The 25,308-nt window shown below is 43.6% G+C and overlaps 1 protein-coding gene across 1 annotated transcript in view; it reads left to right on the forward strand.

Annotated features, from left to right (window-relative positions):
- Window positions 1-25,308, forward strand: part of LOC149450854 (keratin, type II cytoskeletal cochleal-like) — a 59,136-nt gene that overhangs the window by 27,686 nt on the left and 6,142 nt on the right. The window contains exon 6 of the mRNA XM_089691358.1: window positions 22,730-22,940. Coding sequence (XP_089547484.1) covers window positions 22,730-22,940 — 211 coding nt within the window. The remainder of the gene's footprint in view (window positions 1-22,729; window positions 22,941-25,308) is intronic.

Raw genomic sequence — 25,308 nt, forward strand, 5'->3', positions numbered from 1 at the left:
AATCAGTGGATACTCAGTCTACCAAGGCCATCATCTGCAAGAGCCATAAGCAACAACTCCTGGCGCTCTTGTCCCCCTGGTCCCTAGACTCCCCCTGTTCCAACCTCAGTGGGGTCAGGGCTAGGGACACAAGTGTGGCTGACCTCATCAACTCAGTCTCCCATCAGGTACGTGACAGAGCCGATTCGTAATTTGGGTTCTCTGCCTCAACTCTGAGAACAACCTCAGCCTCTCTGGCAGTTACTGCAAGCACTTATAAGAACACAAGTACAGATACCTTTAACTGAGCTGTGAATTAGCACCAGGAAATAGACACTCAATGTATTGGTAGGGGTTAGAGAAAATGGTGGTTTGAGCATAAATTAACACAAGGAAGGTAGATTCAGACACATTCCACTAGACAGTATAATCACTATGCCAAGGTAACCTAGAATAGAGTTTTGTATAACTAGACTAGGATGAACTCAAGTCAGCAATAAACAGTGCATATAAGCATTAACTGCAATGTGAATAATAACAGTAAAAGCCCTTGATTATAAATTACAGTCTCTCTCTTCTACAGTTCCCACAGTGCAGACTCAATGTCTATTAAACTCTTCTTGCTCAGCAGCTCCCTCCTTTTGTTGATATAGCTATTAAACAGTTCAGGGCAGCAGCTAGAAAGCAGCTACAGCCAGTGTTTCTCTCACATTCTCAGCCAAGCACCTGCCTACACAGTTTTGCATATTTCTGTGTCTTAATTATAAGCTTCTGCATGCTAACCCCCTGCTTCCCACAACTAAATATGTTAGACTGCCAGCATTGTGCACTGAATGTAGGCTGACTGACTCAAAGTGCATAACCTCCAAGTCTGATTTATGCTGTGGATTTGCAAACAGATAATATTATGATATAGATCAATTATTATTATTATTATAGAGTATTTATACAGCACCAACAGTTTGCTCAGCGCTGTACATTATAGAGGGAGACAGTACACGAGACAGTACAGTAACAATACGATTCAATACATGAGGGGTTCGAGGGCCCTGCTCCTTAGAGCTTACAATCTAGGAGGGAGGGGATAGTGGTACAGGAGGAAATAGCTGTGGGGGATGGAGTGGTAGGAAGAATGGAGGAGTTTAGTAATTAGCTGAGGGCGGGGTAGGCTTCCCTGAAGAGATAGGTTTTCAGAGTGCGCCTAAAGGTGAGGAGAGTAGGTGACAGTCTGATGGATTGGGGTAGGGAGTTCCAGAGAAAGGGGGAAGCCCTGAAGCAGTCCTGGAGACAGGCATGGGAGGAGGAGACCAGGGAACTAGAGAGTAGGAGGTCTTGTGAGGAGCGGAGAGTACGTTTTGGGCGGCATTTGGATACCAGATCGGTGATGTAGTTTGGGGCAGTATTAAGAACAGCTTTGTAAGTTAATGTTAGCATTTTGAATTTTATCCGTTGGGCAATCGGAAGCCAGTGGAGGGATTGGCAGAGAGGGGTGGCGGATACGGAGCGGTTAGTAAGGTGGATGAGTCTGGCTGCTGCATTCAAGATAGACTGAAGCGGGGATAGCCTGCGGTGGGGTAAGCTGGTGAGGAGGGAGTTACAGTATCAATGTGACAACTTGGGGGTTCCTTAGCTCTATAGTAGTGCTTCACACGGAGTTTACACCATACCCGAAGTATCTTTTCAGGGCTTTTTCTGCCCACTTTTATTTAAAACAACAAAGAAAAGTTAAACAAAAGATATTGGTTGCTCATGCATTGGTTTCCATCATCAAAATGAATAAAACAGTATTCAGCCTCCTGGCTCTCTTTGGCAGTTCTGCTGCCCAAGCTTAGTACCTTGGTCCTCCTGACCGCCTAACACAATGTCCAATACTCATTGGACTCATTGGCAGAGGTACACAAATGCTGTACCTCTGCCAGCTTGTCTCTTCCCCTGCAGCTTCCTGCTGCTATGTCCTTCAGGCTCAGGCCTGTCTCTGTCTTGGTGCAGGCAGGCACCTCTCTGCTCCCTTGAAGAAATTTTATATTGATACTTAACTGTTGTTTTTGTATATTTGGCTGGGGTTCTGCTTTCCGTCATCCTATCATTGTAGTAAACTGTTCAACCACTTCCATACAGGGCACATTAGCCCCCTTCCTCCCCAGGCCAATTTTCAGCTTTCAGTGCTAATTTTTTTCACACAAATAGAGATTTCCTTTGGTGGTAATTAATCACCACTATTTTTTGCGCTGTAAACGAAAGAAAACTGAATTTAAAAAAAAAAAAAAGGTTTTCTTTGTTTCTATTTTAAAATGTTGCAAATAAGTAATTTTTCTTCATACATTTAGGCAAATATTTATACTGCTACATTTCTTTGGTTAAAATAACCCAAATCAGTGTATATTGTTTAGTCTGTGTGAAAGTTATAAAGTCTACAAGCTATGGCACCAATCATTGAAAATTGATCATACCTGATCACACCTGAAGCACTGAGGGCCTATTTCATTTCTTGAGGCCCCAACATGCTAGGAAATATCCCCCAAAAGACCCCTTTTTGGAAAATATACAGTCCAACATGGTGAGTTTTTTGAAGTTGTAATTTATTTCCCACAATTCCTTAGAAAATGAAGAAATTGTTATTATTTTTTTTTCACACATAATTGTCAAAATAAGTTATTTCTCACACCTGGCATAGACATACTTGCAATTGCACCCCAAAGCACATTCTGCTACTCCTGAGTATTGTGATACCACATGTACGAGATATTTCCACAACCTGGCCACATACAGAGACCCAACGTTCAAGTAGCATCTTCACACGTTCTAGGAGCATAAAAGGGGCAAAAATTACAAATCTAATTTCCTGACTACCTATCACAGTTTTGAAGGCCCTGGAGCACCCACAAAATGACCCCATTTTGGAAAGCAAACATCCCAAGGTATATTTTATCAGGCATAATGAGTCTTCTGAACATGTTATTTTTTCCAAAAGTTTTTAGAAAATGTGGAAAGAAAAATGAAAACTTTTTTTCTCCACACAAAGTTGTCAATTTATAAGACATTTCTAACACACAGCATGGACATACCAAGAATTATGCCCCAAAATGCATTCTGCTACTCCTTCTGAGTATGGCGATACAACATGTGTGAGACTTTTCCACAGCCTGTCCACATACAGAGACCCAACATCCAAGCAGAACCTTCACGCGTTCTAGGAGCATAGAAGGGGCATAAATTACACATCTAATTTCCTGACTACCTATCACAGTTTTGAAGGCCCCAGGCACCAGGACAATGTAAACACAAACAAAATGACCACATTTTGGAAAGAAAACACTCCAAGGTATATCATATATCATATGAGGTATAATGAGTCTTTTGAACATGTCATTTTTTTACACATGTTTTTGGAAATTGTGGAAAGAAAATGAAAACGTGGTTTTTTTTTTACACAAAGTTGTCAATTTATAGGATATTTCTTCTATACTCAAAAATACATTTTTCTACTCCTCCTGAACATGACAATACCACATGAGACTTTTTCACATCCTAGCTGAAGAAAGGATAAACAAAAGATTACCTGTTGTTTTAGTAGAGCAGTTGTCCGCAGAGAACATTGAACCAGGAAGTAGGCAACAGCCACAGAAATCACCCAGGCAGCAGGCAAGAATATGGTGGATAAACAAGCCAGGGTCAGAACAGGCAGCAGGCTGACATCCAGGCAGCAGGCAGAAATATGGTCCATAAAAAGTCCTGGGTCAGTACAGGCAGCAGGCAGAGATATGGTCAGCACAGCCAAAATATTGGTCCAGGCAGCAGGCGGGAACATGGTCCGAAAAAGTCTTGGGTCAGTACAGGTAGCAAGAGGAGATATGGTCAGCACAGCCAAAGTATTGGTCCAGGCAACAGGCAGGAACATGGTCCATAAAAAGTTCTGGGTCAATACAGGCAGCAGACAGAGATATGATCAGAACAGCCAAAGTATTGATCCAGACAGCAGCAGGAACATCAGGCTTAGGGCCTTGGTCCAGTAGGACCGGGGCACAGGGGTAGAGGCTTCATGCCACCCAATCTCTTCGAACCTTCAAAGACAAACAGACCCTGTTTCAGGAATTACAAAACCCAGAGAAAACCAAAAAATGTTTTTCTCTACTCTGAAGCCCCTCACATATGTGAGACCCCTGTGTTTTCTTGAATCCCACTACTGCAGTAGCAGGGCAAAAGATCAATCCAAGCAGCAGGCAAAAAACATTGTCGTTTTAACAGTCCAAGGTCAGTCCAGGAAGAAGGCATAAACGTGGTTGATAATCTAGACGGCAGGCAGAAGCATAGTCGATAAACAGGCCAGGGTCCATTTCCGGTGGAAGGCAGAAATGTGCTTTAGAAACAATTCAGACGACAAGCAGAGGCATTGTCGGTAAACAGGCCAGGGTCAGTTAAGGTGGAAGGCAGAGGCATGGTCAATCAAGGCAGCAGGCAAAAGATCAGCACAGATAATAAAAATGGGGAAATTACAGGCTGTTAAAAATATGGGGAACTAATATTTTACTATTAAGTGATAACATCGGAAGCAGTCTTTGATGCATAGGCCTGGTTGAGAGGGACATTGGGGACAATGAAAACTGATGTCTCTCCTAACTCCCCCTCTGTTGCATACTCTACATTGTTTGGCATCTTCTTCCTGTTTCTGATGGTGGAATGTTCTCAGGGAAATGGCGTTCATGAAGTCTGCTGACACAATCAGAGCGAATGATTTGTGGTGGAGATCCTTGCTGATAGATTAGGGCAGTGACAACATCTTCTATAAATTTGAGGAAGGTGGTAGGTCTTTCCATTGACTTTTGTGTGCATTAAAAATGGCCATGTGGAAAAAGTATATTGCAGCTTTTTTATACCATAAGAGGGACTTCCTTGTTGATAAATAAGGCTGCAGCATCTGATCGTTTAGATCCCCCCCTCCCCATGAATCGATTATAATTGTGGATACACTCTGGCTTTCGGATGGGACCTCATCTTCCGTGAATTTCCACCATGGTGTCATTATGGAAGGTGGACAGGGCGTAAACATCTCTCCTATCCCTCCACTTCACGGCCAACACTTCCTCGTTCCTCAGACTTGCAGGTTCCCCCTTTGTAGCCTCGTGTTCATTTTGTTGGAAGCCCTTCCTGTTTGCTGGGGTGGTACCACAGGCCATCGTTTTCTCAAGGTACAGGTGGCGGAAAAGGGGAAAGCTTGTGTAATAATTGTCTAGGTAGATGTGATACCCCTTTTGGAAAAGTGGAAAGGCCAGGTTCCAGGCAATTTTTCCACTTGTGCCAATGTAGGTTGGGCACCCAGGGGGCTGGAGCTGGGAATCTTTGCCTTCATACACGCGGAAGGCATGAACATATCCTGTGGCACTTTCACAGAGCTTGTTGAGCTTCATTCCATACCTGGCCCTTTCACTGGGAATGTATTGCTTGATTCCCAGCCGGCCAGCAAAGTGGACAAGAGATTCGGCCACACAGACATAAGGGAACATAAAGTTCAGAAAATAATTTAGAAATATTTTAGAAATTAATTAGTGTGCACATTTTATAGAGTTTGCCATAGCCAGGCTGATCTCAGGGAGGGCACTGGGAATTATCACTGAAATGCAGGAAGCAAATTATCATGTCATAGCATCAACTGGATATTACAGCTGAAAAGATGGGAATGTGATGGATGGAGTGGGTGGACCAGTATGAATGTAATTAGTTTTTTTTTTGTAAGACCCATGTTGATCATAAGGCCCAAAAACAATTTAAACTCATCTACTGTTAGCCGTCTCCACTCAAAAGGATGGGAATAGCATGAATTGGGGTTGTCTGCGATATATTTTTGGGCAAAAAGGTTAGTTTGATCCACAATAAATTGAAGGAAATTATCAGGGAAAAATAAATGTAGAAAATCAATTGGGAAAAATGTTTCTGTGTTGGGCTGCATGCCTGGTTGTGCAGTAAAAGGGGTGATTGTAGCTGATCCTGAGCTGGAAGTCAGCCACAAAAGGTTTACCAGAGTGTCTGGGAGGTATGTTTGGGCCCTGACTTTTGGGGTCTGGCGTAATGTTCCAGTGCTGGTACTGGGCCTTTCATCCTGGGGTCTAGCTCCGTTGGCATTTGCCGATTGACCATTTGGGTGTAATGGCACATTGGCGCTGATCGTTGTTGCCTGCTCTTCAGAGCATCTTACTCTTTTAGGAGGGACTGCTTATTCTTCTGATTCGGTCACTGATCCATTGCTTTCTACTGACTCATTTTCCGAATCGAAATTGGATGGTGAGCTCTCCGCTGCTTTCGTCCATCATGCTGAGGATTTCGAAAGCCTCCTCACTAGTGAAATTTTTTTTGACATCTTGGCTGTATGACAGGCAACTGTGATGGGTGCTGATGGGCGGCAGTGATGGCGGCTCTGTTATGGGTACTCTGATTATGCTGCACTAATGACAGGTACACTGATAGGCTGCACTGGTGTATGCGCTGACAGGTACACCGACAGACTTCCTTGATGGATGTGTTGATAGGTACACTGATGGGCTACTGGACAGGTACACTGATGGGCTGCACTGACAGGTACGCTGATGGGCTGCATGGAAGGTACACTGATGGGCTGTGCTGACAGGTACGCTGATGGGCTGTGCTGACAGGCTGCACAACAGGTACACTGATGGGCTGTGCTGGCAGGTATGTGATGTGCTGTGCTGATATATACGTTGACAGGCTGTACTGACAGGTACACTGACAGGCTGTACTGACAGGCTGTACAACAGGTACACTGATGGGCTGTGCTGACAGGTACGTGATGGGCTGTGCTGACAGGTATGTGATGAGCTGTATAACAGGTACACTGATGGGCTGTATGACAGGTACACTGATGGGCTGTGATGACAAGTACATGATGGGCTGTGCTGACAGGTATGCTGAAAGGCTAGCGACAGGTACGCTGACAGACTGGTGACAAGTACGCTGATGGGCTAGCAACAGGTACGCTGATGGACTGGCAACAGGTACCAGGTATGCTGATGGACTGGCGACAGGTACGCTGATGGGCTGGTGACAGGTACGCTGATGGGCAGGTGACAGGTATGCTGGTGGGCTGACAACAGGTACACTGATGGGCTTGATGGGCTGGCAACAGGTACGCTGATGGGCTGGTGACAGGTACATTGATGGGCTTGATGGACTGGCAACAGGTACACTGATGGGCTAGCGATAGGTACACTGGTGGGCAGCTGCGACAGGCAATCAGGGCAGTGTGACAGGAAATCAGGGCAGTGTGATGAACAGTACTGAATGTGGTAACTCACTGTTCTCCTCACACAAGATCCATGTGTGAGGAGGAGAAGTGGTAACAGCAAGTTACCGCTGTTTGTTTAAGCTTGTGATGGGCTGTGATAGGACACAGCCGATTGCATGGCAAACAGCCAATGAAATTGGCTGTTTACCTGCATCAGTGAAGCTCTGTGTCCATGGGACACAGCAGATGAAAGATCGGCGTGCTGCGCGCCGCCGGGGGGCGCGCTTGAGGGATGTGATTGGGAGGACATCATATGATGCCCTCCCAGAGGGACAGAAGGTCTGCCCGGCCATCATTTTATCATAGGCTGGGCGGGAACAGGTTAAACCCAGCCATATCTGTATAAGGAGCTTGAGAATACTTATTTGTCTTACTGCCCATGATGCAGTAATGATCTCCTGGGTCCCCTGCAGCTATCACTAGTCCCTTTCTTTAACTTTCAGGCACTATACACAAGTAACATGGATGACAGCAAGAAGGACCTAGGAGACTGACACTCTTGGAATTGCTGGATTCAAGTAGAGCTATAGGCAAAACTTTATTTTTTAATTTTTAACAGAGCAAAGGAGGGTTACATTGTAACTCTTGTCAAGTTTTTTTTGCCATCTGTGTCCCATAGGGGATTTTTATCTTCACTTCCTGTCCCATAGGAAGAGGAGAAGAAATTTCTGCAAATGAAGGGAATCCCTTGGGGCCCCTAGGTCACCAGAACTAGTGTCCACATTCAAATATTTCCCATCTATTACTTTTCTGGGAACAGCCCAAAATTTGGGGTTTCTTTTACTTTCACATTCAATGATAACACTATAACACCCTGCTGTAATACTGCCTGCAGGATGTTAAATGGACACAAGATGGCAATGTCCTGCAGCCCAGGTGTACAGAGTTTGTTGAAAAGCTTTGTGGGATTCGTAGGCTGCTTGAAGGACTTTACTGTTTGACAGCTAGCTAGCGGACTACTTTTCCCAGAGGAGCTGGTTTGTGGGTGGAGGAAAATAAATACAGAAGCCTAGGAACTCAGGATAAGAAGTGAGTGGTGAGAGCTGGAGAGTAGGGTGGAGGAGAAGGTTGTTCAGGACTCCGGAGGACCGGGTCAGGCCAGGCTGCAGAGAGAGTGAAGGAAGAAGGAGAAATTGTGACCGCTAGCACCACTGATGAGTCTGGTGAACTGTCCTGCGGGCCGACGATGCAGAGTGCTGCTGTCTGGAGTGATCTCTGAAATAGGAATCACCAGAACACTGGGGGCCCCCATCTACAAAGTGACCATCAGTTACCTGACCGGTGCCTCGGATTGGGTGAGAGAGTTCCATTCTCAAGCCATTCAATTTGCCAATGACATTATTCAAGTCTGCTGCTTTGTGCCTAGTTTAACTGACACTATTCACAAGTTACATATGTTAAGAGCTAGTTCACCCAACCTACTGGATACTACACTTTCATCATGATCCAATCACAGGAGCCCACTGCTGTGTCTTGCCCTCCGCAAGTTAAAATGAATAATTGCTTCCATTGCAGTCGGCCCACATTCACCAAAGAGCTCCTGCATTGCTGCAGTTTGCAGCTGGGATCACAAGAGGAATTAATCCCTACTGAAAGAGCTGCTGCTCATTCTTCAATCCCTGTCTAAATTTACACCTTACCCTGTGTGTGTTAAAGGGGTATCATCCAAGCCACCAATGATTTAAAGGTTAAGTTCACTTTTTGGACAAAAATAATACATTCACATTTTTTTGCAAGTAACAAAATGTGGATTTCTTATTTTTGTCCAAAGGAGCCTGGAAAGCATTGCCCCAGCGATCAGTAGATTGCTGATGCCATGCAGGTCTCCTGCAGACCTGTCAGAATATCTACTTGCTGTACAGGGATGTACAGTCAAGCATATATTCTAACAGGAAGCTTCAGTGAACTACCACGGCTCTCCACAGTGCCGTAGTAGTTCATTGAAAACTACAAGCCCACAGCTGCTAAGGCTGTTGGGACTTGCAATTCATTGATTCACAGAAGTCTGTGAATGAATAATGCGGATGTGTGGGCGGAGCCCCGCAGAGCCTAAAAATGGGTGGAACATGTAACATGTTCTCAAAGATGAGCTTATCGTTTAAGACGTACCTTGTCACCAGTCTCTGAGAGCCCAGACTGAGCTAGCCATTCTGTTTGGTAGCTTTTTTTCTGTTCACTGGGGAGATATCTCTGGACTGGGGCTAATGGTTAACTTCTGAATTGCAGGATGTCCAGAACTGATTGAGATTTTACTGTGTTTGACTTTTACTTGAAATTACTGTAAGTGATAGCTATTATTTTATGCACAAATGTTTCTGTTGTTTTACTGTGCTTATATTTGATCTCAATACAACCAAGATATTAGTTCACTCTAAACTGGCTTTCAATGCGGGGTCAGGCAAGACAGGGAACCCGAAAATTACTCAGCAACCCCTGAGAAGGTAGTGCTACATGTGGGGGCGTGTCCGGGAATTCCCTGTCCACAGAGTCTGATCAGAGAGTGAGCATCCTAGAAACAAGAGGCAATCCAGATGTGTTGGTGTCCACTGAGTGAAAAAAGGTGGTCCCTTCCCCACTTGAACAACAAAGTATACATCTAACTGACACAGTGATGGCACAGCTGTTGCAGTCCAGTGCTGTTGATACCAGCATGGAAAGTCAGAAAAAAAGTGTGCCTGAGCCCTCTAATTTGGCTGATGCCATTGGGAGCATACCTGCCACCACGCTGGCTGACTTGAGGAAGTTTATAGAGATTCTGCTGAAAAATTCCACTTCCATCACCATTCAAATGTAGAGGAGACTGAGGTTCTTCTCTGGCAAGACATCCACCCCCTTAGGGGAGGATGGCTTTGACACTTGGGCTGATTAGGCCCTCCAGACCATAGAAGAATGGGAAGTAGCAGATGCCATGAAGAGACAGAGTAGTGGAATGCTAACTGGCTCCTGCCAAAGTCATTCTGCGGAACCTAAAATGAGATAAGCTGGGTTGCACTGCTTGTGAGTGTCTCGAGGCCCAACGAGACGTATTCGGGTGAGTTGAGAACTTTACTGAACTGTCATCAACACATGTATCAGCAAGAAAGGGAGAAGCTGTCCAACTATGTGCAAAGGCTGGACAACATCTTGTATCAGGTGTTTGTTCAAGGAGGAGTGAAAGCAGAGACTGCCAGCAAGGCCCTCTGGGTCCAATTGCAGAAGGGTGCTCAACCCTTAGACTCAACTGCACAAAAGCTTAGGGTCGGTTACCTTTACAGCTCAGTGGCATACTCTAAACTGTTGAAAACCATACAAGAAGAGGCCTTGATGGCAGCCAAAACCAGGAAGGAATCAGGTCAAGAGCCTCCTCCTTTGTCACTCAAGCTATCCCGGCCATGGAGAGAGTGTCTGTTACGCAGATTATGGGTCAGTGTGGAGAACTAGGACACCTCCTGGCCCATTTGCCCACAGAATGAGTCGATGGCAGACCTTACTGTCAAAGTAGTGCAAGCATTAAAGAAACTGTTCTTCCCAAAGTTTCTGGGAAACTTCTAGGGGCCTCAATAAAGGAGCCATCTAAGGACTCAAAGAAAATTGAGCTCCACTTCTCAAGGAATGCAGACATTACAGACTAAAACCACCCAGACATCTGCTGTTAGTTGTCCCCTAGAACCAATTCAGCTCCCAACTCCGTTGACTGGGACTCTGGCACAGGGAATTGATACACGCCACTCCAGAAAGTGGGAAAAACTACTTCTAAGACGTGAGCAACTCAATCCAGGAAAGCCCAGATCAGAAGTACAAAGCCTCAGCCATAAAGACTTCAAGATGAGCTGGTAGGCCAATCCCCTGTGGTCTCCATTCAAGTGGAGGAAGTTTACACCAAAGCTTTGCTGAATATTGGAGCCCAAGTGACCCTACTACATAAGGACTTCTATGACAGGCTCTTGAAACACATACCCCTACAGAAACTAGAAGAGCTAGAGATCTGGGGAATCGGGATTCAGAAGTGTCCATATGATGGCTACATATCCATTCGCTTTTGGCACTCTAGTGATAGTATGCCCTAGACCCCAGGAGATAAAGTAGTACTCCCTGCTAACTAGGACTAATACCAACCAGGTCCACAAACTCCTTTCTCCGCTGGCTGAGCAGAACACTGTACCCATAGAGAGCATTCATCCACAGCTACATCAAGTCTATCAGAGAGTTGTCCGAGAGCCAAGGTCTCCCGAAGAAGAAGTAGAAAGGTTTGGAAGAATGAACCTGAGATGCAAATTACTCCAGCTAAGCGTGGTCAGCTGTCTGATGGCCTGAGTCAAACTGAGCTGGGATCAGCTGGGGCCCATTGGGATAATGGAAACGGATGACACCAGACGGACAGATGGAGTAGAAATAGTTCCAGAAGTGATCACTACAAAGGCTCTGCAGTGCAACAGGGGAAATGTCCTTGTCCAAGTCTGCAACAATTCAGCAAGCCCCATCACCCTTAAGCCCAGGGTCTTAGTAGAGCAAGTAAATGTAGCCATCCCAGTCAGTATGTCTGAGACACCTGACAACCCAACCAGGGGAGGATTTGGCCTTCAAGATTCCCCTCTGTCGGAAGAATGGAAATGAAGAGCAGTAGAAAAACTGCCAAGTTGGCAAAAGGTGTTCTCTAAGAATAATGACTTTGGGTGTGCCATAAGTGTCCAGCATCTAATTCTGTTACCTATCTGGGGCATATAGTCTTGGCAGAAGGGGTGGCTACTGGGCCCTGACCTAACAATGTTACTGAACTAAGATAATTGTTAGGATTTTGTTCCTATTACCGTCAGTTTGTGGAGGTATTTTCCAAACCGCTGCACCCTCCTGGAAAATATGGAAGGAGAGATCAGTGGGCCGAGTAGGGCCCCTCTACCAAAAGGATCACAGAGGCCTTGTGAACCCATCAGTGGTCTGTGGACTCCCCATTATGAGCAGGCCTTTATCAAGTTAATGCAATGCTTGAGGCAGATTCCAGTGCTGGCTTACACAGATCCTTCCAAGCCCTATGAATGCCATGTGAATGCCAGTTGAGAGGACCTTGGGGCCATGCTGTATCAGGAGTATTCTGGATTCCTACGGTCCATGGCATTTGTAAGTTGGAGGCTTTCCCCTGCTGAGAAGAGCTATTCTACCACCAAGTTGGAGTTCCTTGCCTTAAAGTGGGCAGTGGTGGACAAGCTGAAGGATTACCTGTACAGGGCAAAAGTTCCTGGTGAAGACTGACAATAACCCACTGACTTGTGTACTCACAACGGCCAAGCTAGATTCTACTTGGCACTAGTGGCTGGCCACTTTGCCTGGATTCTGCTTCAGCCTAAGGCCCAGAGTAGGGAAAAAAGGATGCAGATGCCTTATCAAGAAGAACGCATAGTAGTTGTGCTACTGAACCAAGTTGGTTTCATGAATCCCCCAAAGACGTGTAGGCAATGAGTCAGGGAGCTGAATATGTAGCAAAGGGGGTTTCTCATGTTGAAGTTATGAGAGCCCGAGGTGCATGCATCCCACCATACTACAGCAATGTGTCTCAGTGGAAGGATTAGGAATTACCCCAGCTCACTGAAAAAGACATGCAGGAATCCCAGGATCAAGATCCGCCCTGCCGATTGACAAGAAGAGCCCTTTCAGCAGTGCAACCTGACCTACTTTGGGTGGATGATCCCCCAGACGCCAAGGTCATCCATATTGGAGCCAAGAGAAATGGTGGTATACCGAAGGGGTCCCTCGGACTGAAGGGATGATCTGTGCCAACTTTTCTTACCAACCCAGTTCAGAATAATGTTAAGGTTGCTGTATGATGAGCATGGACATCTAGTGCAGGAGAGGCCACAAATGAGGTTGGAAGTAGAGGAATACTGTTGCACCTGCCTAAGTTGCATACAATGAAAAACTCTACCCAGGCAAAACTGCTTCTCTGGGCCACCTGCAGAGCCAGGGACCAATGGAGCTGGTGTGTACCGATTTTCTGTGCCTAGAACCAGATTCTTGCGGACAGGGGAATGTCTTAATGTGACAGATCATTTCACCAGGTTAGCTCATGCCTCTTCACGGCACCCCGATATTCTGAGGTTCCAAGCTGGTTGGTAAGTTGAGCTGGAAATTTTTCTCTTTTATTGTTTGACATGCATTGGGGTGCTGTGAAGAAGCTCTGCAGCTTACGCATGTATTTGCAAATGTGTGCTAACAAAACTCCTGTTTTTAACGCATACTGTTAGACAGGCTAATTCGGTTTGTTTGCAAGCTAGTTGGTAAGTTGAGCTGGGAATTTTTCTCTTTTATTGTTTGACATGCATCACCATTCCATGTGCTCCTTGCTGTGAAGGCCAGTTATAGACTGGGGCAGAGGCCATTTTTTGTACTGTTTTCTATTTACTAACCCATTTGGGGATGGGTCTAACACCTCTGCAAGTGGTTTGTTTCTGCATATAATATTTCTCTTTGGGCGACAAGTGTTATGAATATAACATGTTTTATGAGATTAGGCATGGTGTATATTCTTACAATATTAGCTGTGTGAATCTGTAATTATGGTATACATCTAGCTATATTTACATTTTAAGTAGATATCTATTTTAATTCTGTAATCCTACATTTGTGTGTTTAAAATTGAGTACTGATTTTAAGTGTATTGCGCTGTCTATGCTATAGTTTAAGTATTTGCTATTGTGTTAGTGTAAAAATATGTCTGTGTGAAGATGCACCCCATTCTCTGGTTTTTAATCCCCAATTTTTGTATTTGGAATGCTAGGCCTTGTTGTCCTTTAGCAGTATTTGTAGCTCCACTTATTAAAGTATTGGTAACACTGGGCTTTGTTGTCCTCCAGCAGCACTAATTGAAAGATTTTTGCTGCTTGTTTCTAGGCGACGAGTAGCGATATGGTATATAAACAGTGGGGTGACGGCATGGCCCAACCCCTACTAAAGAAGTCCTCTCCTTGGACTTAACGTGTATAGGGGCGGAGCTTGGGGCATGACATTATCCCAAGGCCATCTTGGCATTGAGCTGTATGTTGAAGATTTGTGTCTGACACATGTATATAAGTTAGCACTGGTGGCAGTGCTTGGCTGTGTAAGTGCAATCTTTCATTTTTTACCATTAAACAGAGCATTAGATTCTGTGTGCTTCCCTCTCCTTCCAACATACACTATATTGCCAAAAGTATTGGGACGCCTGCCTTTACATGCACATGAACTTTATTGGCATCCCAGTCTTAGTCCATAGGGTCCATAGGGTTGGCTCACCCTTTGCAGCTATAACAGCTTCAGCTCTTCTGGGAAGGCTGTCCACAAAGTTTAGGAGTGTGTCTATGAGAATGACTGATCATTCTTCCAGAAGCGTATTTGTGAGGTCAGGCACTGATGTTAGACGAGAAGGTAAGGCTCTCAGTCTCCGCTCTAATTCATCCCAAAGGTGTTCCATCAGGTTGAGGTCAGGACTCTATGCAGGCCAGTCAAGTTCCTCTACCCCAAACTCACTCTTTGTCTTTGTGGACCTTGCTTTGTGCACTGGCGTGCAGTCATGTCGGAACAGGAAGGGACCACCCCCAAACTGTTCCCACAAAGTTGGGAGCATGGATATGTTTAAAATGTCTGTTAAGAGTTCCCTTGACTGGAACTAAGGGGCCAAGTCCAACCTTTGAAAAATAACCCCACACCATAATCCCCCTTCCACCAAACGTTACACTTGGCACAATGCAAGTACTGTTCTCCTGGAAACCGCCAAACCCAGGTAAGTCCACTGAATTGCCAGACAGAGAAGTGTGATTCATTACTTCAGAGAACATGTCTCCACTGCTTTAGAGTCCAATGGCAGCGTGCTTTACACTACTGCATCCAAAACTTTGCATTGCACTTGGTGATGTAAGGCTTGAATGCAGCTGCTCAGCCATGGAAACCCATTCCATGAAGCTCTCTACTCACTGTTGTTGGACTAATCTGAAGGCCACACAAAGTTTGGAGGTCTTTAGCTATTGACTCTTCAGACAGTTGGCGACTTCAGCGCACCTTGCACATCAGCGTGCGCTAACCCTACTCTGTAATTTTATGTGGCCTGCCACTTGCACAGGTGACAACCTATCACAGTACCATCCTTGAATGCACTGAGCTCCTGAGAGTGACCCATTATTTCACAAATGTTTGTAGAAGCACTCAGCATACCTAGGTGCTTAATTTTATACACCTGTGGCCATGGAGGTGATTGGAACACCTGAATCCAATGATTAGGAGGGGTGTCCCAATAGTTTTGGCAATATAGTGTATATTGGGCATTCTTGTGTTTGAGGAGATTGGTGTACCCATCTTGAGGAGAAAAGAGTGAGGACCTGACACACACCAGTCAGAAATATTATCCCTGAGTGAAACACTCCTGGCCTCTCTGGTAACACAGGTGTCAAGCTTTTAGGTGAGAGACTCATTTATATGGGTGGTGGAGAGGTTTATTAATATTTGGATCATAGTATCACAACAGTGATTGTAACATGATTTTTGGACTTTACTTATAATATTTTTTTGTTATTTAGACTACGTACTTTGGTGTACACTATATTTACACAGTGGAGAAGGACACTATTAGTATTAACCATTTAGGATCTAACCCCCCCCCCCCCTTAATGACTAGGCCTCTTTTTGCTACTCGGTGCTGCACTAATTCAACTGATAATTGCGCGATTATGCAATGCTGTACCCAAACAAAATTTACGTCCTTATTTTCGCACAAATAGAGCTTTCTTTTGGTGGTATTTGATCACCTGTACACTTTATATTTTTCACGCTATAAACAAAAAAAGACCAAAACTTTTGAAGAAAAACAATATTTTTTACTTTCGGCTATAAAAAATATATATTGTAAACTCAAAGTTAGTTATAAATTTAGGCCAGAATGTATTCTTCTACATGTTTTTGGTAAAAACAATCCAAATAAGTGTATATTGATTGCTTTCTGTGAAAATTATAGCGTCTACAAACTATGGTATAGATAATGGAATTTACGCAATTTGTTTGCTATACAGCGCTGCACTAGTTTAACTGAGAATTGCGCGGTCATGCAATATGGTACATAAATAAAATTAATGTCCTTTGTTCACACAAATATAGCTTTCTTTTTGTGGTATTTGATCACCTGTGCGCTTTTTATTTTTGGCGCAATAAACAAAAAAATTTTGAAAATATTATTTTATTTTTGAAAAAAATATCTTCTCATTTCTGTCATAAAAAATATCCAAAAAACTAAAATTTCGTCATAAATTTAGGCCAAAATGTATTCTGCTACATGTTTTTGGTTAAAAAAATCTCAATAAGTGTATATTGATTGCTTTCTGTGAAAGTTATAGCATCTACAAACTATGGTATAGATAATGGAATTTACGCAGCTTTTACTTTCTGACTGCCCATCACATTTCTTGAGCTCCTAAAATACCAGGACAGTACAAACACCGCCAAATGAACCCTTTTTGGAAAGTAGACACCCTAAGCTACTGAGAGGCATATTGAGTCCATGGAAGATTTATTTTTGATCCATAAGTTTCTGGAAATTGACAAAAACATTTTACTTATTTTTTACACAAAGTTGTCATTTAAATGATATATTTCTCGCACAATCCATGGGTATATGTGGAATTACACCCCAAAATACATTCTGCTACTTCTACCGAGTATGGGGATACCACATGTGTGAGACTTTTTGGGAGCCTAGCCACATACAGGAGCCTGAAATCCAATGACCACTTTGAAAGCCTGAAGGTGCGTAACTTCCTCACCAAACTGAAATCCAATGACCACTTTGAAAGCCTGAAAGTGCGTAACGTCTTCATTTCACTATAGCACCAACCCCTCCCCCCCCAAAATGATCCAAAAACTTGTGGTAAAAATTCTTCTATTGATTCAACATGCCTCTCAGCAAATAGTTTGGGGTGTCTACTTTCCAAAAAGGGGTCATTTTGAGGGGTGGTTCACATGAAAAAAATCAGTACTTTTTGCTAGAAAATTAATTGAAACCCCCAAACATTATATATATATTTTTAAAGTAAACACCCTAATAAAATGGGGGGTGCTGCAATTTTTTATGTCACATAGTATTCGCACAGCGATTTTTCAAACACAATTTAAAAAAAAATACACTTTTTTTACTTTTAATGCACAAAAACACAATATATTGGCCAATTATTTGGTAAAATATAAACGATGATGGTATGCCGAGTAAATAGATACCAAACATGACATGCTTTAAAACTGCACATGCCCCGTGCAATGGCGACCAACTGCAACATTTTGAAAGCCTTTAAAAGCTACCATTGTAGATTTACAGAGGAGGTCTAGTGTTAGAATTACTGCCCTTGATCTGATGTTCATGGCGATACCTCACATGCATGGTGTAACCGCTGTTTACATACCAGCACAGGGTTAACGCACGCATACACAGGTGTGCGCGCGCGGGGGGGGGGGGTGAGGGTGCTTTTTTTTTAAGTTATTTTGATTTTTTCAATTATTTTTACACTGTTCCCTTTTTTTTGATCACTTTAAATGCTATCACAGGGAATGCAAATATCCCCAATAACGTCAATGAGCATTGTCATATATTATTTTTGGAGAAATCTGGGGTCTATCAGACTCTAGATCTGGAACTTCCCTTACATTATCTAATCAAACCAAGATCGGTGTGATCAGATGCTTTCCCAATTTACAAATGGTGCTGTTTATATCCGGAAAAACTGAAGTGATGAAATGCTTGTAGCTTCCGAATTCTTTGACTATAGAGATGATTGGCACCATTCTGTTCTCCAATCAGCTCTATGTTCAGCTGGCAGAAACACCGGCTGCATGCTCAGGTTCCGATGGCACAGAACTGCCCGAGAAGGCTGTGGAAGATTGAAGGGGAGGGGGGGGCATCATCTCCCGCTGCTTGAAAAGCAATCCTGCAGCTAATTATCCACTAGGATTGCTTTTACATGAAAGCCGATCGCCGGCTGAAAAAAACTATACCAGGATGATGCCTGCAACTGTACGCATTATCCTGGCATAATCACTCAAAGTCCAGTGATTTACCAGTACATCGCTGGTCCTTGTTGGGTATATATGCTGTGTTCTTTTTTTTTTTTTTGTATACAGCCTGTGGGCTGAATGAAAAAAAGAGAAGAAATCTCTGCCATAAAAAGTGTGGTATTCCCACCATTAGAATATATCGCCCTACATCCACCCACTTCTAATGGTGGGCACACATTAGGTTACACGGTGCCACATGCGCCAGTTCCAAGATTGTACAGATGTCTAAATAGTGGCACGCTTGAATAAAAATTGTCCACATATAAGTAGTACCCCATATGGAAAAAGGATGACACCAAGTCCCAAACTATCTTGCCACTGCTCCCCATGTAGTCTTGGCATCCGGGGGGCCTGTTGCCCTCTAACAGGTCTTATACATGTTGACCCCATATATGGCATGTTTGCTGGGGAAAAATTGTTTGAATGCAAGGTGGCCAGAAAGATTAATGAGGGACTCAGCAACACAGATTTTTGACTGGGGAGTGTAGACATCTGCAAATTTTTGGTTAAGGTCATTTACGAGGGGCTGAATGTTGTGGAGCTGGTCAATTTCAGGGTCACCCCAAGGATGACAGAGTGTATTGTTGTTGAAATGCATAAAATACATCATACTCTCATATCTATGCCTGGCCATGGCAACAGAGAACACGGGCATATGATGAATCTCTGGATCTCTGGACCTCTGGACCAATACAACCGTAATTTATTTTTTTTAGTAATGCCCATGTTGAGGGTTAGGCCCCAAAAAAATGTAAATTAGGAAACCGTAATGGGTTTCCATGCAAATGGTCTGGCAAGGTTTGAATTTAAATTGTTGTGCTTATAAATTGCTTTGATCCATAATCAATGCATACAGATATTCCATGAAAAACAGCTCCAAAAAATCAAGGGGAGTAGTTAAATTTGCTGTTTCCACCTGAATTCCGGGTTGAGCAGTGAATGAGGGAAGTACAGGTGCTGCAGAATTTGTGGGCTGCCAATCAGGATTTGCAAGCACATCCGGAAGGATACTAGGGGCTCTACGGGCCTGTGTGCAAATTCTTGGTGGTTGCGGGATAATACTTGTGCTCGCCACCACACCAGCTTGTACTGCACTTATGGGACTCGCCACATCAGCAAGTGATACTGCAGTGCTGGTATGTGAAAGAACAGGATGTACTAGTCATCAAAATTTACTGGTAAATGCTAACAGAGATCAGGCCTGATTCTGCGAACACTGCGGTTTTGTGTGCAATGTATCAAATGACACTGACCTACTGACACTGCACTTATTGGGGAAGAAGGGGGGGTAAGCATTGGGGCTAAACGCAGGTGCTGGCAGGTGCCGGGGCTGATCCCGCTAACGCTGCATTTTTGGGGACACTATACTAATGTGAACGCTGGTATAGTGCTGATCTGATCAGAGATATTGATCCATTCAGACACTATACTAGCAATGGAGGTTTATTGTGTATGAGCGTGTTCCTGGCAATCAAGGGGTTAAATGTGATTTCTGGTGTACTGATGGGCAATCTGATGCTATCTTGGAGGGGCGTGAAAACCACAGGAGCGCGAATCACGTATATATACGCGCAGCCGTGCCACCCTGTAGCAGTATTTCTGCTATAGGGCGGTCAGGAAGCAGTTACAGAAGCAGTTTGTGCTACGACGCCGCATTACTTTAACTGACAATTGCATTACAGCTGGTGTCATGCAACACTGCACCAAAATGAAATTTACGAATTGAGCTTTCTTTTGGTGGTATTTGATCGCCTGTGCGTTTTTTATTTTTTGCGCTATAAAAAAAAAGACTGTCAATTTTGAGAAAAAATATTTTGGACTTTTTGCTATAAAACATGTCCAGTAAAAAAATGTAAAAATCAAATTTCATCATAAATTTAAGCCAAAATGTATTCTAAAGCATGTCTTTGCTAAACAAAATCCCAATACGTGTAAATTAATTGGTTTACGTGAAAGGTATAGCAACTACAAATGGTGGTATATATACTGGAAAAAATTTTTTATATATACTAATAATGGTGGCGATCAGCGACTTATGGCGGCTATCAGCAACTGCAGAAGACATTCTGACACTGGGGGGGAACTGACTTGGGGTCACTGACATCCCCAGTGACACCAATACAGTGATCAGTGCAAACAAAAACCACTGACACTGTACTAATGGCACTAGGGAGGAAGGGGTTAACATTAGAAGGCAATCAATGGGTTAACTGTGTCAGGGGATTTGTTTACTAGGGGGCAGGGAGGGGGTGTGCTTCACTGTAAGCACACTGATCCTGAAGGCTGAGATCATCCATCTGGATCAGTGTGCCCAAACTGACAGGGTGGACAGCTGCATTAAAAACAATGCAGCCGTCCTCCCTGTCAGCGTTTACCGGTAATTGCTGACACCCGCGCCCCCTACCCAAAAATTTGCGCAGTGGTGCCCCCCTGCCGCAGTATACTGTGGCTGGTCGGCAAGTAGTTAATATCCCTATTTATTATTAGTTTTCTCAGACTTGTTTATATTTGGTATTCATTTAACACTTTGTGGATTGTGTTGCAGTGCCCTAATTTGGTAGTAACTGATTTAAATTGAGTGTGGCGATTTCAATTAATTGGTGCTAGCTGGTAACATCAGTTTTGAAATATTGTCACGTAGGTATTTATTTTGGTTGTGCTAATTGATTTAGAATATATTGCTTTAGAAAGTAATATCTACATTTTCTATGGTTGGTCTTACAAGATCAGACAGCTCTGCCTGAGAATGGTCAGATTGTTCTTATACACAGGGCCCATCTTTCTGGGGTATTATTTTATTTATTACAGATACCTATATAGCACCATCAATTTATGCAGCGCTTTACATATATATTGGACATTCACATCAGTCCCTGCCCTCAAGAAGCTTACAGTCTAAGGTCCCTAACTCACATTCATACATATAGTACATTAGGGCCAGTTTAGACAGGAGAAAATTAACCTACCAGCATGTATTTGGAGTGTGGAGGAACAAGAGTACCTGGCGGAAACCCACTCAGGCACAAGGAGAACATGCAAGCTCCAGGCAAGCAGAATTCAAACCGATTATCCTAGTGCTGCTTGTTGGAAGTGCTAACATTTACCAAAGCCAATCAGCACCTCCCTTGACTATCAAAGAGCTTAGTAATGAAACTTAGAGTTTTGTGGAAAAAAGAGCTAACAAATTTTGTTGCAATATCCTGCTTACATATACTGTATGCATAAATGTTATAATTGTATTTTCCCAGACAAAACATGTCTAATGCCCTTCAGGTTAGCTAGTTTTTTTTTTAGATAGAGACTGAGTAGCAGCTTGGGGATGAGTCAGCCTGGGGAATGAGGTAGAGAGAGTTAACCTCTGGACAGGCTAGATAGAGCTAACTTGAGAGCTTTCTGCAGGAGGGATGGAGGAAGGGAGAAGGCTCAGATCAGCATACATGAGGGACCTTTACCAATCCCCTGGCAGGAGGCTATGCATGGTAAACAAGGCAACCCTATATGTATCGTAGAGCCTGTGAGGAAGTATTCAGTGTGAGAGAGTGGAGAGTCAGAGTGAGAGGCTGGAGTGTGGAGCCTGGGAGGGGGCCCAGGGAAGAGGCCTACCTACAGGCAGGTGCTGGAGAAGAGGATCTACAATGTGCCACCATCTCCAAGGGAGGACAACTTGAGCAGCAGGGAAGGAGCCAGCCCAGCAAAAGGCCTGAAGGCAGCCCCTAACCCATTAAGCTATCAGGAATTACAGTATGAGTACTCTTACACCCCCTGGGTGGATAGGGCAGTCAAGTGGAGAACCCAACTTCCTCCTCATCTGGGACTGCCATTCTGTATTAGCAGCTTCTTGGCCCCCTTGCTCAGGGAATACACTCAGTGCAGCTGGGTGAAGAGGAGGATTCATCTGGGGTCTGAGAAGGTACATCAAAGAGCTTTGGAGGCTCTTGAAGGAGAGACTATTTTTGTCTGCATTTTTGTATATAGTTGTCCTCAAGTTTGCAGTTTCCTTGTGCATCATATACAACCCTCAACTGTGTCCAAGTTAACAACCCTTTAAAAAAATCACAAAACCAAGCTCAAGGACTTTTTACTGACTCTGAAAGTATGGAAGAAAAGGTGTGTTGCCTGGCTGTGCAGAGCTTTAGGGGGCTTCTAAGGTGGTAGTGCTACACATGGAAAGCTAAATAAGCAATAGGGAAAATTGGTGTTCTTTCTGAAAATATTATCATCTATATAATTAAAGTACATGTAAGCCCTCACCTTGTAAAACAACCTAGTTTAAAATAGACATGAAAGGCAAAACATTTGTGTAAACATATTAAAAAAACATTACAAATACCTTTTTCCCCCTTTTTCTACAGCAAGCACATATTAGGAGAATGAAAAGTTGGGTTTACATATTTTAATTCCTAATACATATTTTCCTAGTGTGCTGAGCCAGAGGCCACCAATAATGAGGCTGAGGAACATGGTAAGACTGCTGCCAAAAATGGCAAGCCTAAGCTGGCTGAGCTAGAGGTTGCCCTGCAAATGAAAGACCAGGAAATGACTCCCCTGATAGGAAGATTCCGAGAGTTGCTGAATGTCAAACTGAGTCTGGATATCGAGATCAGCACACTGAAACTGCTGCACTACACTGGTGAGTGTGATATTATCCTGTCATTGCAAGTAATAGACTATACAATATATATGTATTCATAATTAAAGAATATCCATTACATTTCAATCACACTGTTGTAAAAATTGGTTTTACTGAGTAACCAACAGTAGTATATCACCTCTCTCTTAAAGTGATTGTAAAGGTTCTTTTTCTTTTTTTTACTAACAAACATGTTATACAGGTGAGATGAATTTGCACATCGCAGGCCCAATGCTCCTGGGAAGGCCATTTGCTATGGGTGCACTCATATGGGCTCAAATCCTGAGCTGCACTGTGTGCGTCTATAGACAAAGACAATTCATTCTGGCCCTGCCCCCAGCTCCTTCACCGCTGTATTTGATTACAGCCAATTGCTTCCACTGTTCTCACTGAGTCCAGTGAGGAGGGAGAGAGAGTGAGCAGTGCCACTGTTCTCGGGCACAGCGCTGGATCAAGATCAGGCTCAGGTAAGTATTTGGGGGGGGGAGGGGCGAGGGGATGAGCTGCATGTAAAAGCCTTTACAACCACTTTAAATATCCAGCTGACGTTTAGTTAAAAATGTCTGCTGGCTGCCATTTACTATAGAAATCTTTCCTCCACTGACACCAGATACTCTTTTCTCCACTGACAGTAGTGATCATCCAGCACTGCAAGGGTTTAGACCAGAGCCTGCGACTGTGGAGCATTGGTGTCACTTACCCTCACCTTCCTCCTCTCTCCCCTATTTACAGAACTTACAGTATTTGTTCTCAGACATGTACACAGATCATCAGAGCACTGATGATCAGTGTGCCCTGATGATCTGTGTAGCCCCAGCAGTGCCACCTGTCAGTGTCCATCAGTGCCAGCTCTCAGTGCTCATCCATGCCACCTGCCAGTGCCCATCAGTGCCACATATCGGTGTCTACCAGTGCACATCAATGTCACATATCAGTGCCCATCTGAGCTGCCTTTCAGTGTCACCCATCAGTGCCAGTCAGTGCCACCTATCAATGCCAATCAGTGCCACCAATCAGTGCTGCCAATCAGTGTCACCTATCAGTGCCAGTCAGTGCTGCCTATCAGTGCGCATCAGTGCCCGTCATTGCTGCCTATCAGTGCCACCCAACAGTGCCAGTCAGTGCCACCTATCAGTGCCAGTCAGTGCCACCTATCAGTGCCACCTATCAGTGCCATATAGCAGTGCTGCATTTCAGTGCCCATCAGTGATGTCTGTCAATGCCCATCAGTGCCACCTACCAGTGCCTCCTCATCAGTGCCTATCAGTGCCACCTATCAGTGTCCATCAGTGCAGCCTATCAGTGCCCATCACTGCAGCCTCATTGGCGCACATCAGTGAAGGAGAAAAATCACTTATTTACAAAATTTTATAACAAAAACTAAGAAAAAACGTTTTTTTTTCAAAATTTTCAGTGGTTTTTGGTTTGTTTAAGAAAAAAATAAAAAACCCAGAGGTGATTAAATACCACCAAAATAAAGCTCTGTCACAAAAAAATGATAAATATTTCAAATGGGTACAGTATTGTATGACCGCGCAATTGTCATTCAAAGTGTGACAGCACTGAAAGCTGGAAATTGGCCTGGGCAGGAAGGGGGTATAAGTGCCCTGTAGGCAAGTGGTTAATTAATTTATTTATTTAGACTCAAAATTCGTTTATTTAGCAGATCAGGCAACAATTGCAATTGGTTGCCAGAAGTTATAGCATATCATTACAGATCACTGACTGGTTGGTAGAGATTACAGCACACATTACAGCTCACTGATTAGTTGCTAGAAGTTACAGCACATGATTTCTGCTTGCTGATTGGTTGCTAGAGGTTACCGCACATCATTACTGCTCATTGATTGGTTGCTAGAGGCTACTGCACATCATTACTGCTCACCCATTGGTTGTTAGAGGTTACTGCAGATTATTACAACTCACTGATTGGTTACTAGAAGTTACTGTACATCATTACCGCTCACTGATTGGCTGCTAGAAGTTACTGTACATTATTACCGCTCACTGATTGGCTGCTAAAGGTTATTGCACATCATTACTGCTCACTGATTGGTTGCTAGTGGTTACTGCACATCTTTATTGCTCACTGATTGTATAAAGAAAGTGCAGCGCTAAAATTTAGTAAGACAAATATGCATATAAATATGTTTGTAAACCATAAAATGTCAATTTATGAGAATAAAAATAAATAATAAAATTAATAAAAGTTCATAGATTCTTCAGCAAACATATTTATACGCATATTTGTCTTACTAAATTTTAGCGCTGCACTTTCTTTATATAATAATCTATATCATCAGCTGCTCTTATAACTTTGCACTCGCTTTTACTATTTACGCATTTATTGCTCACTGATTGGTTGCTA

This window comes from Staurois parvus, unplaced genomic scaffold, assembly GCF_062004578.1.
Source record: "Staurois parvus isolate SC_StPar_1 unplaced genomic scaffold, SC_StPar_1.0 ptg000562l, whole genome shotgun sequence".
Lineage (NCBI taxonomy): Eukaryota > Metazoa > Chordata > Amphibia > Anura > Ranidae > Staurois > Staurois parvus.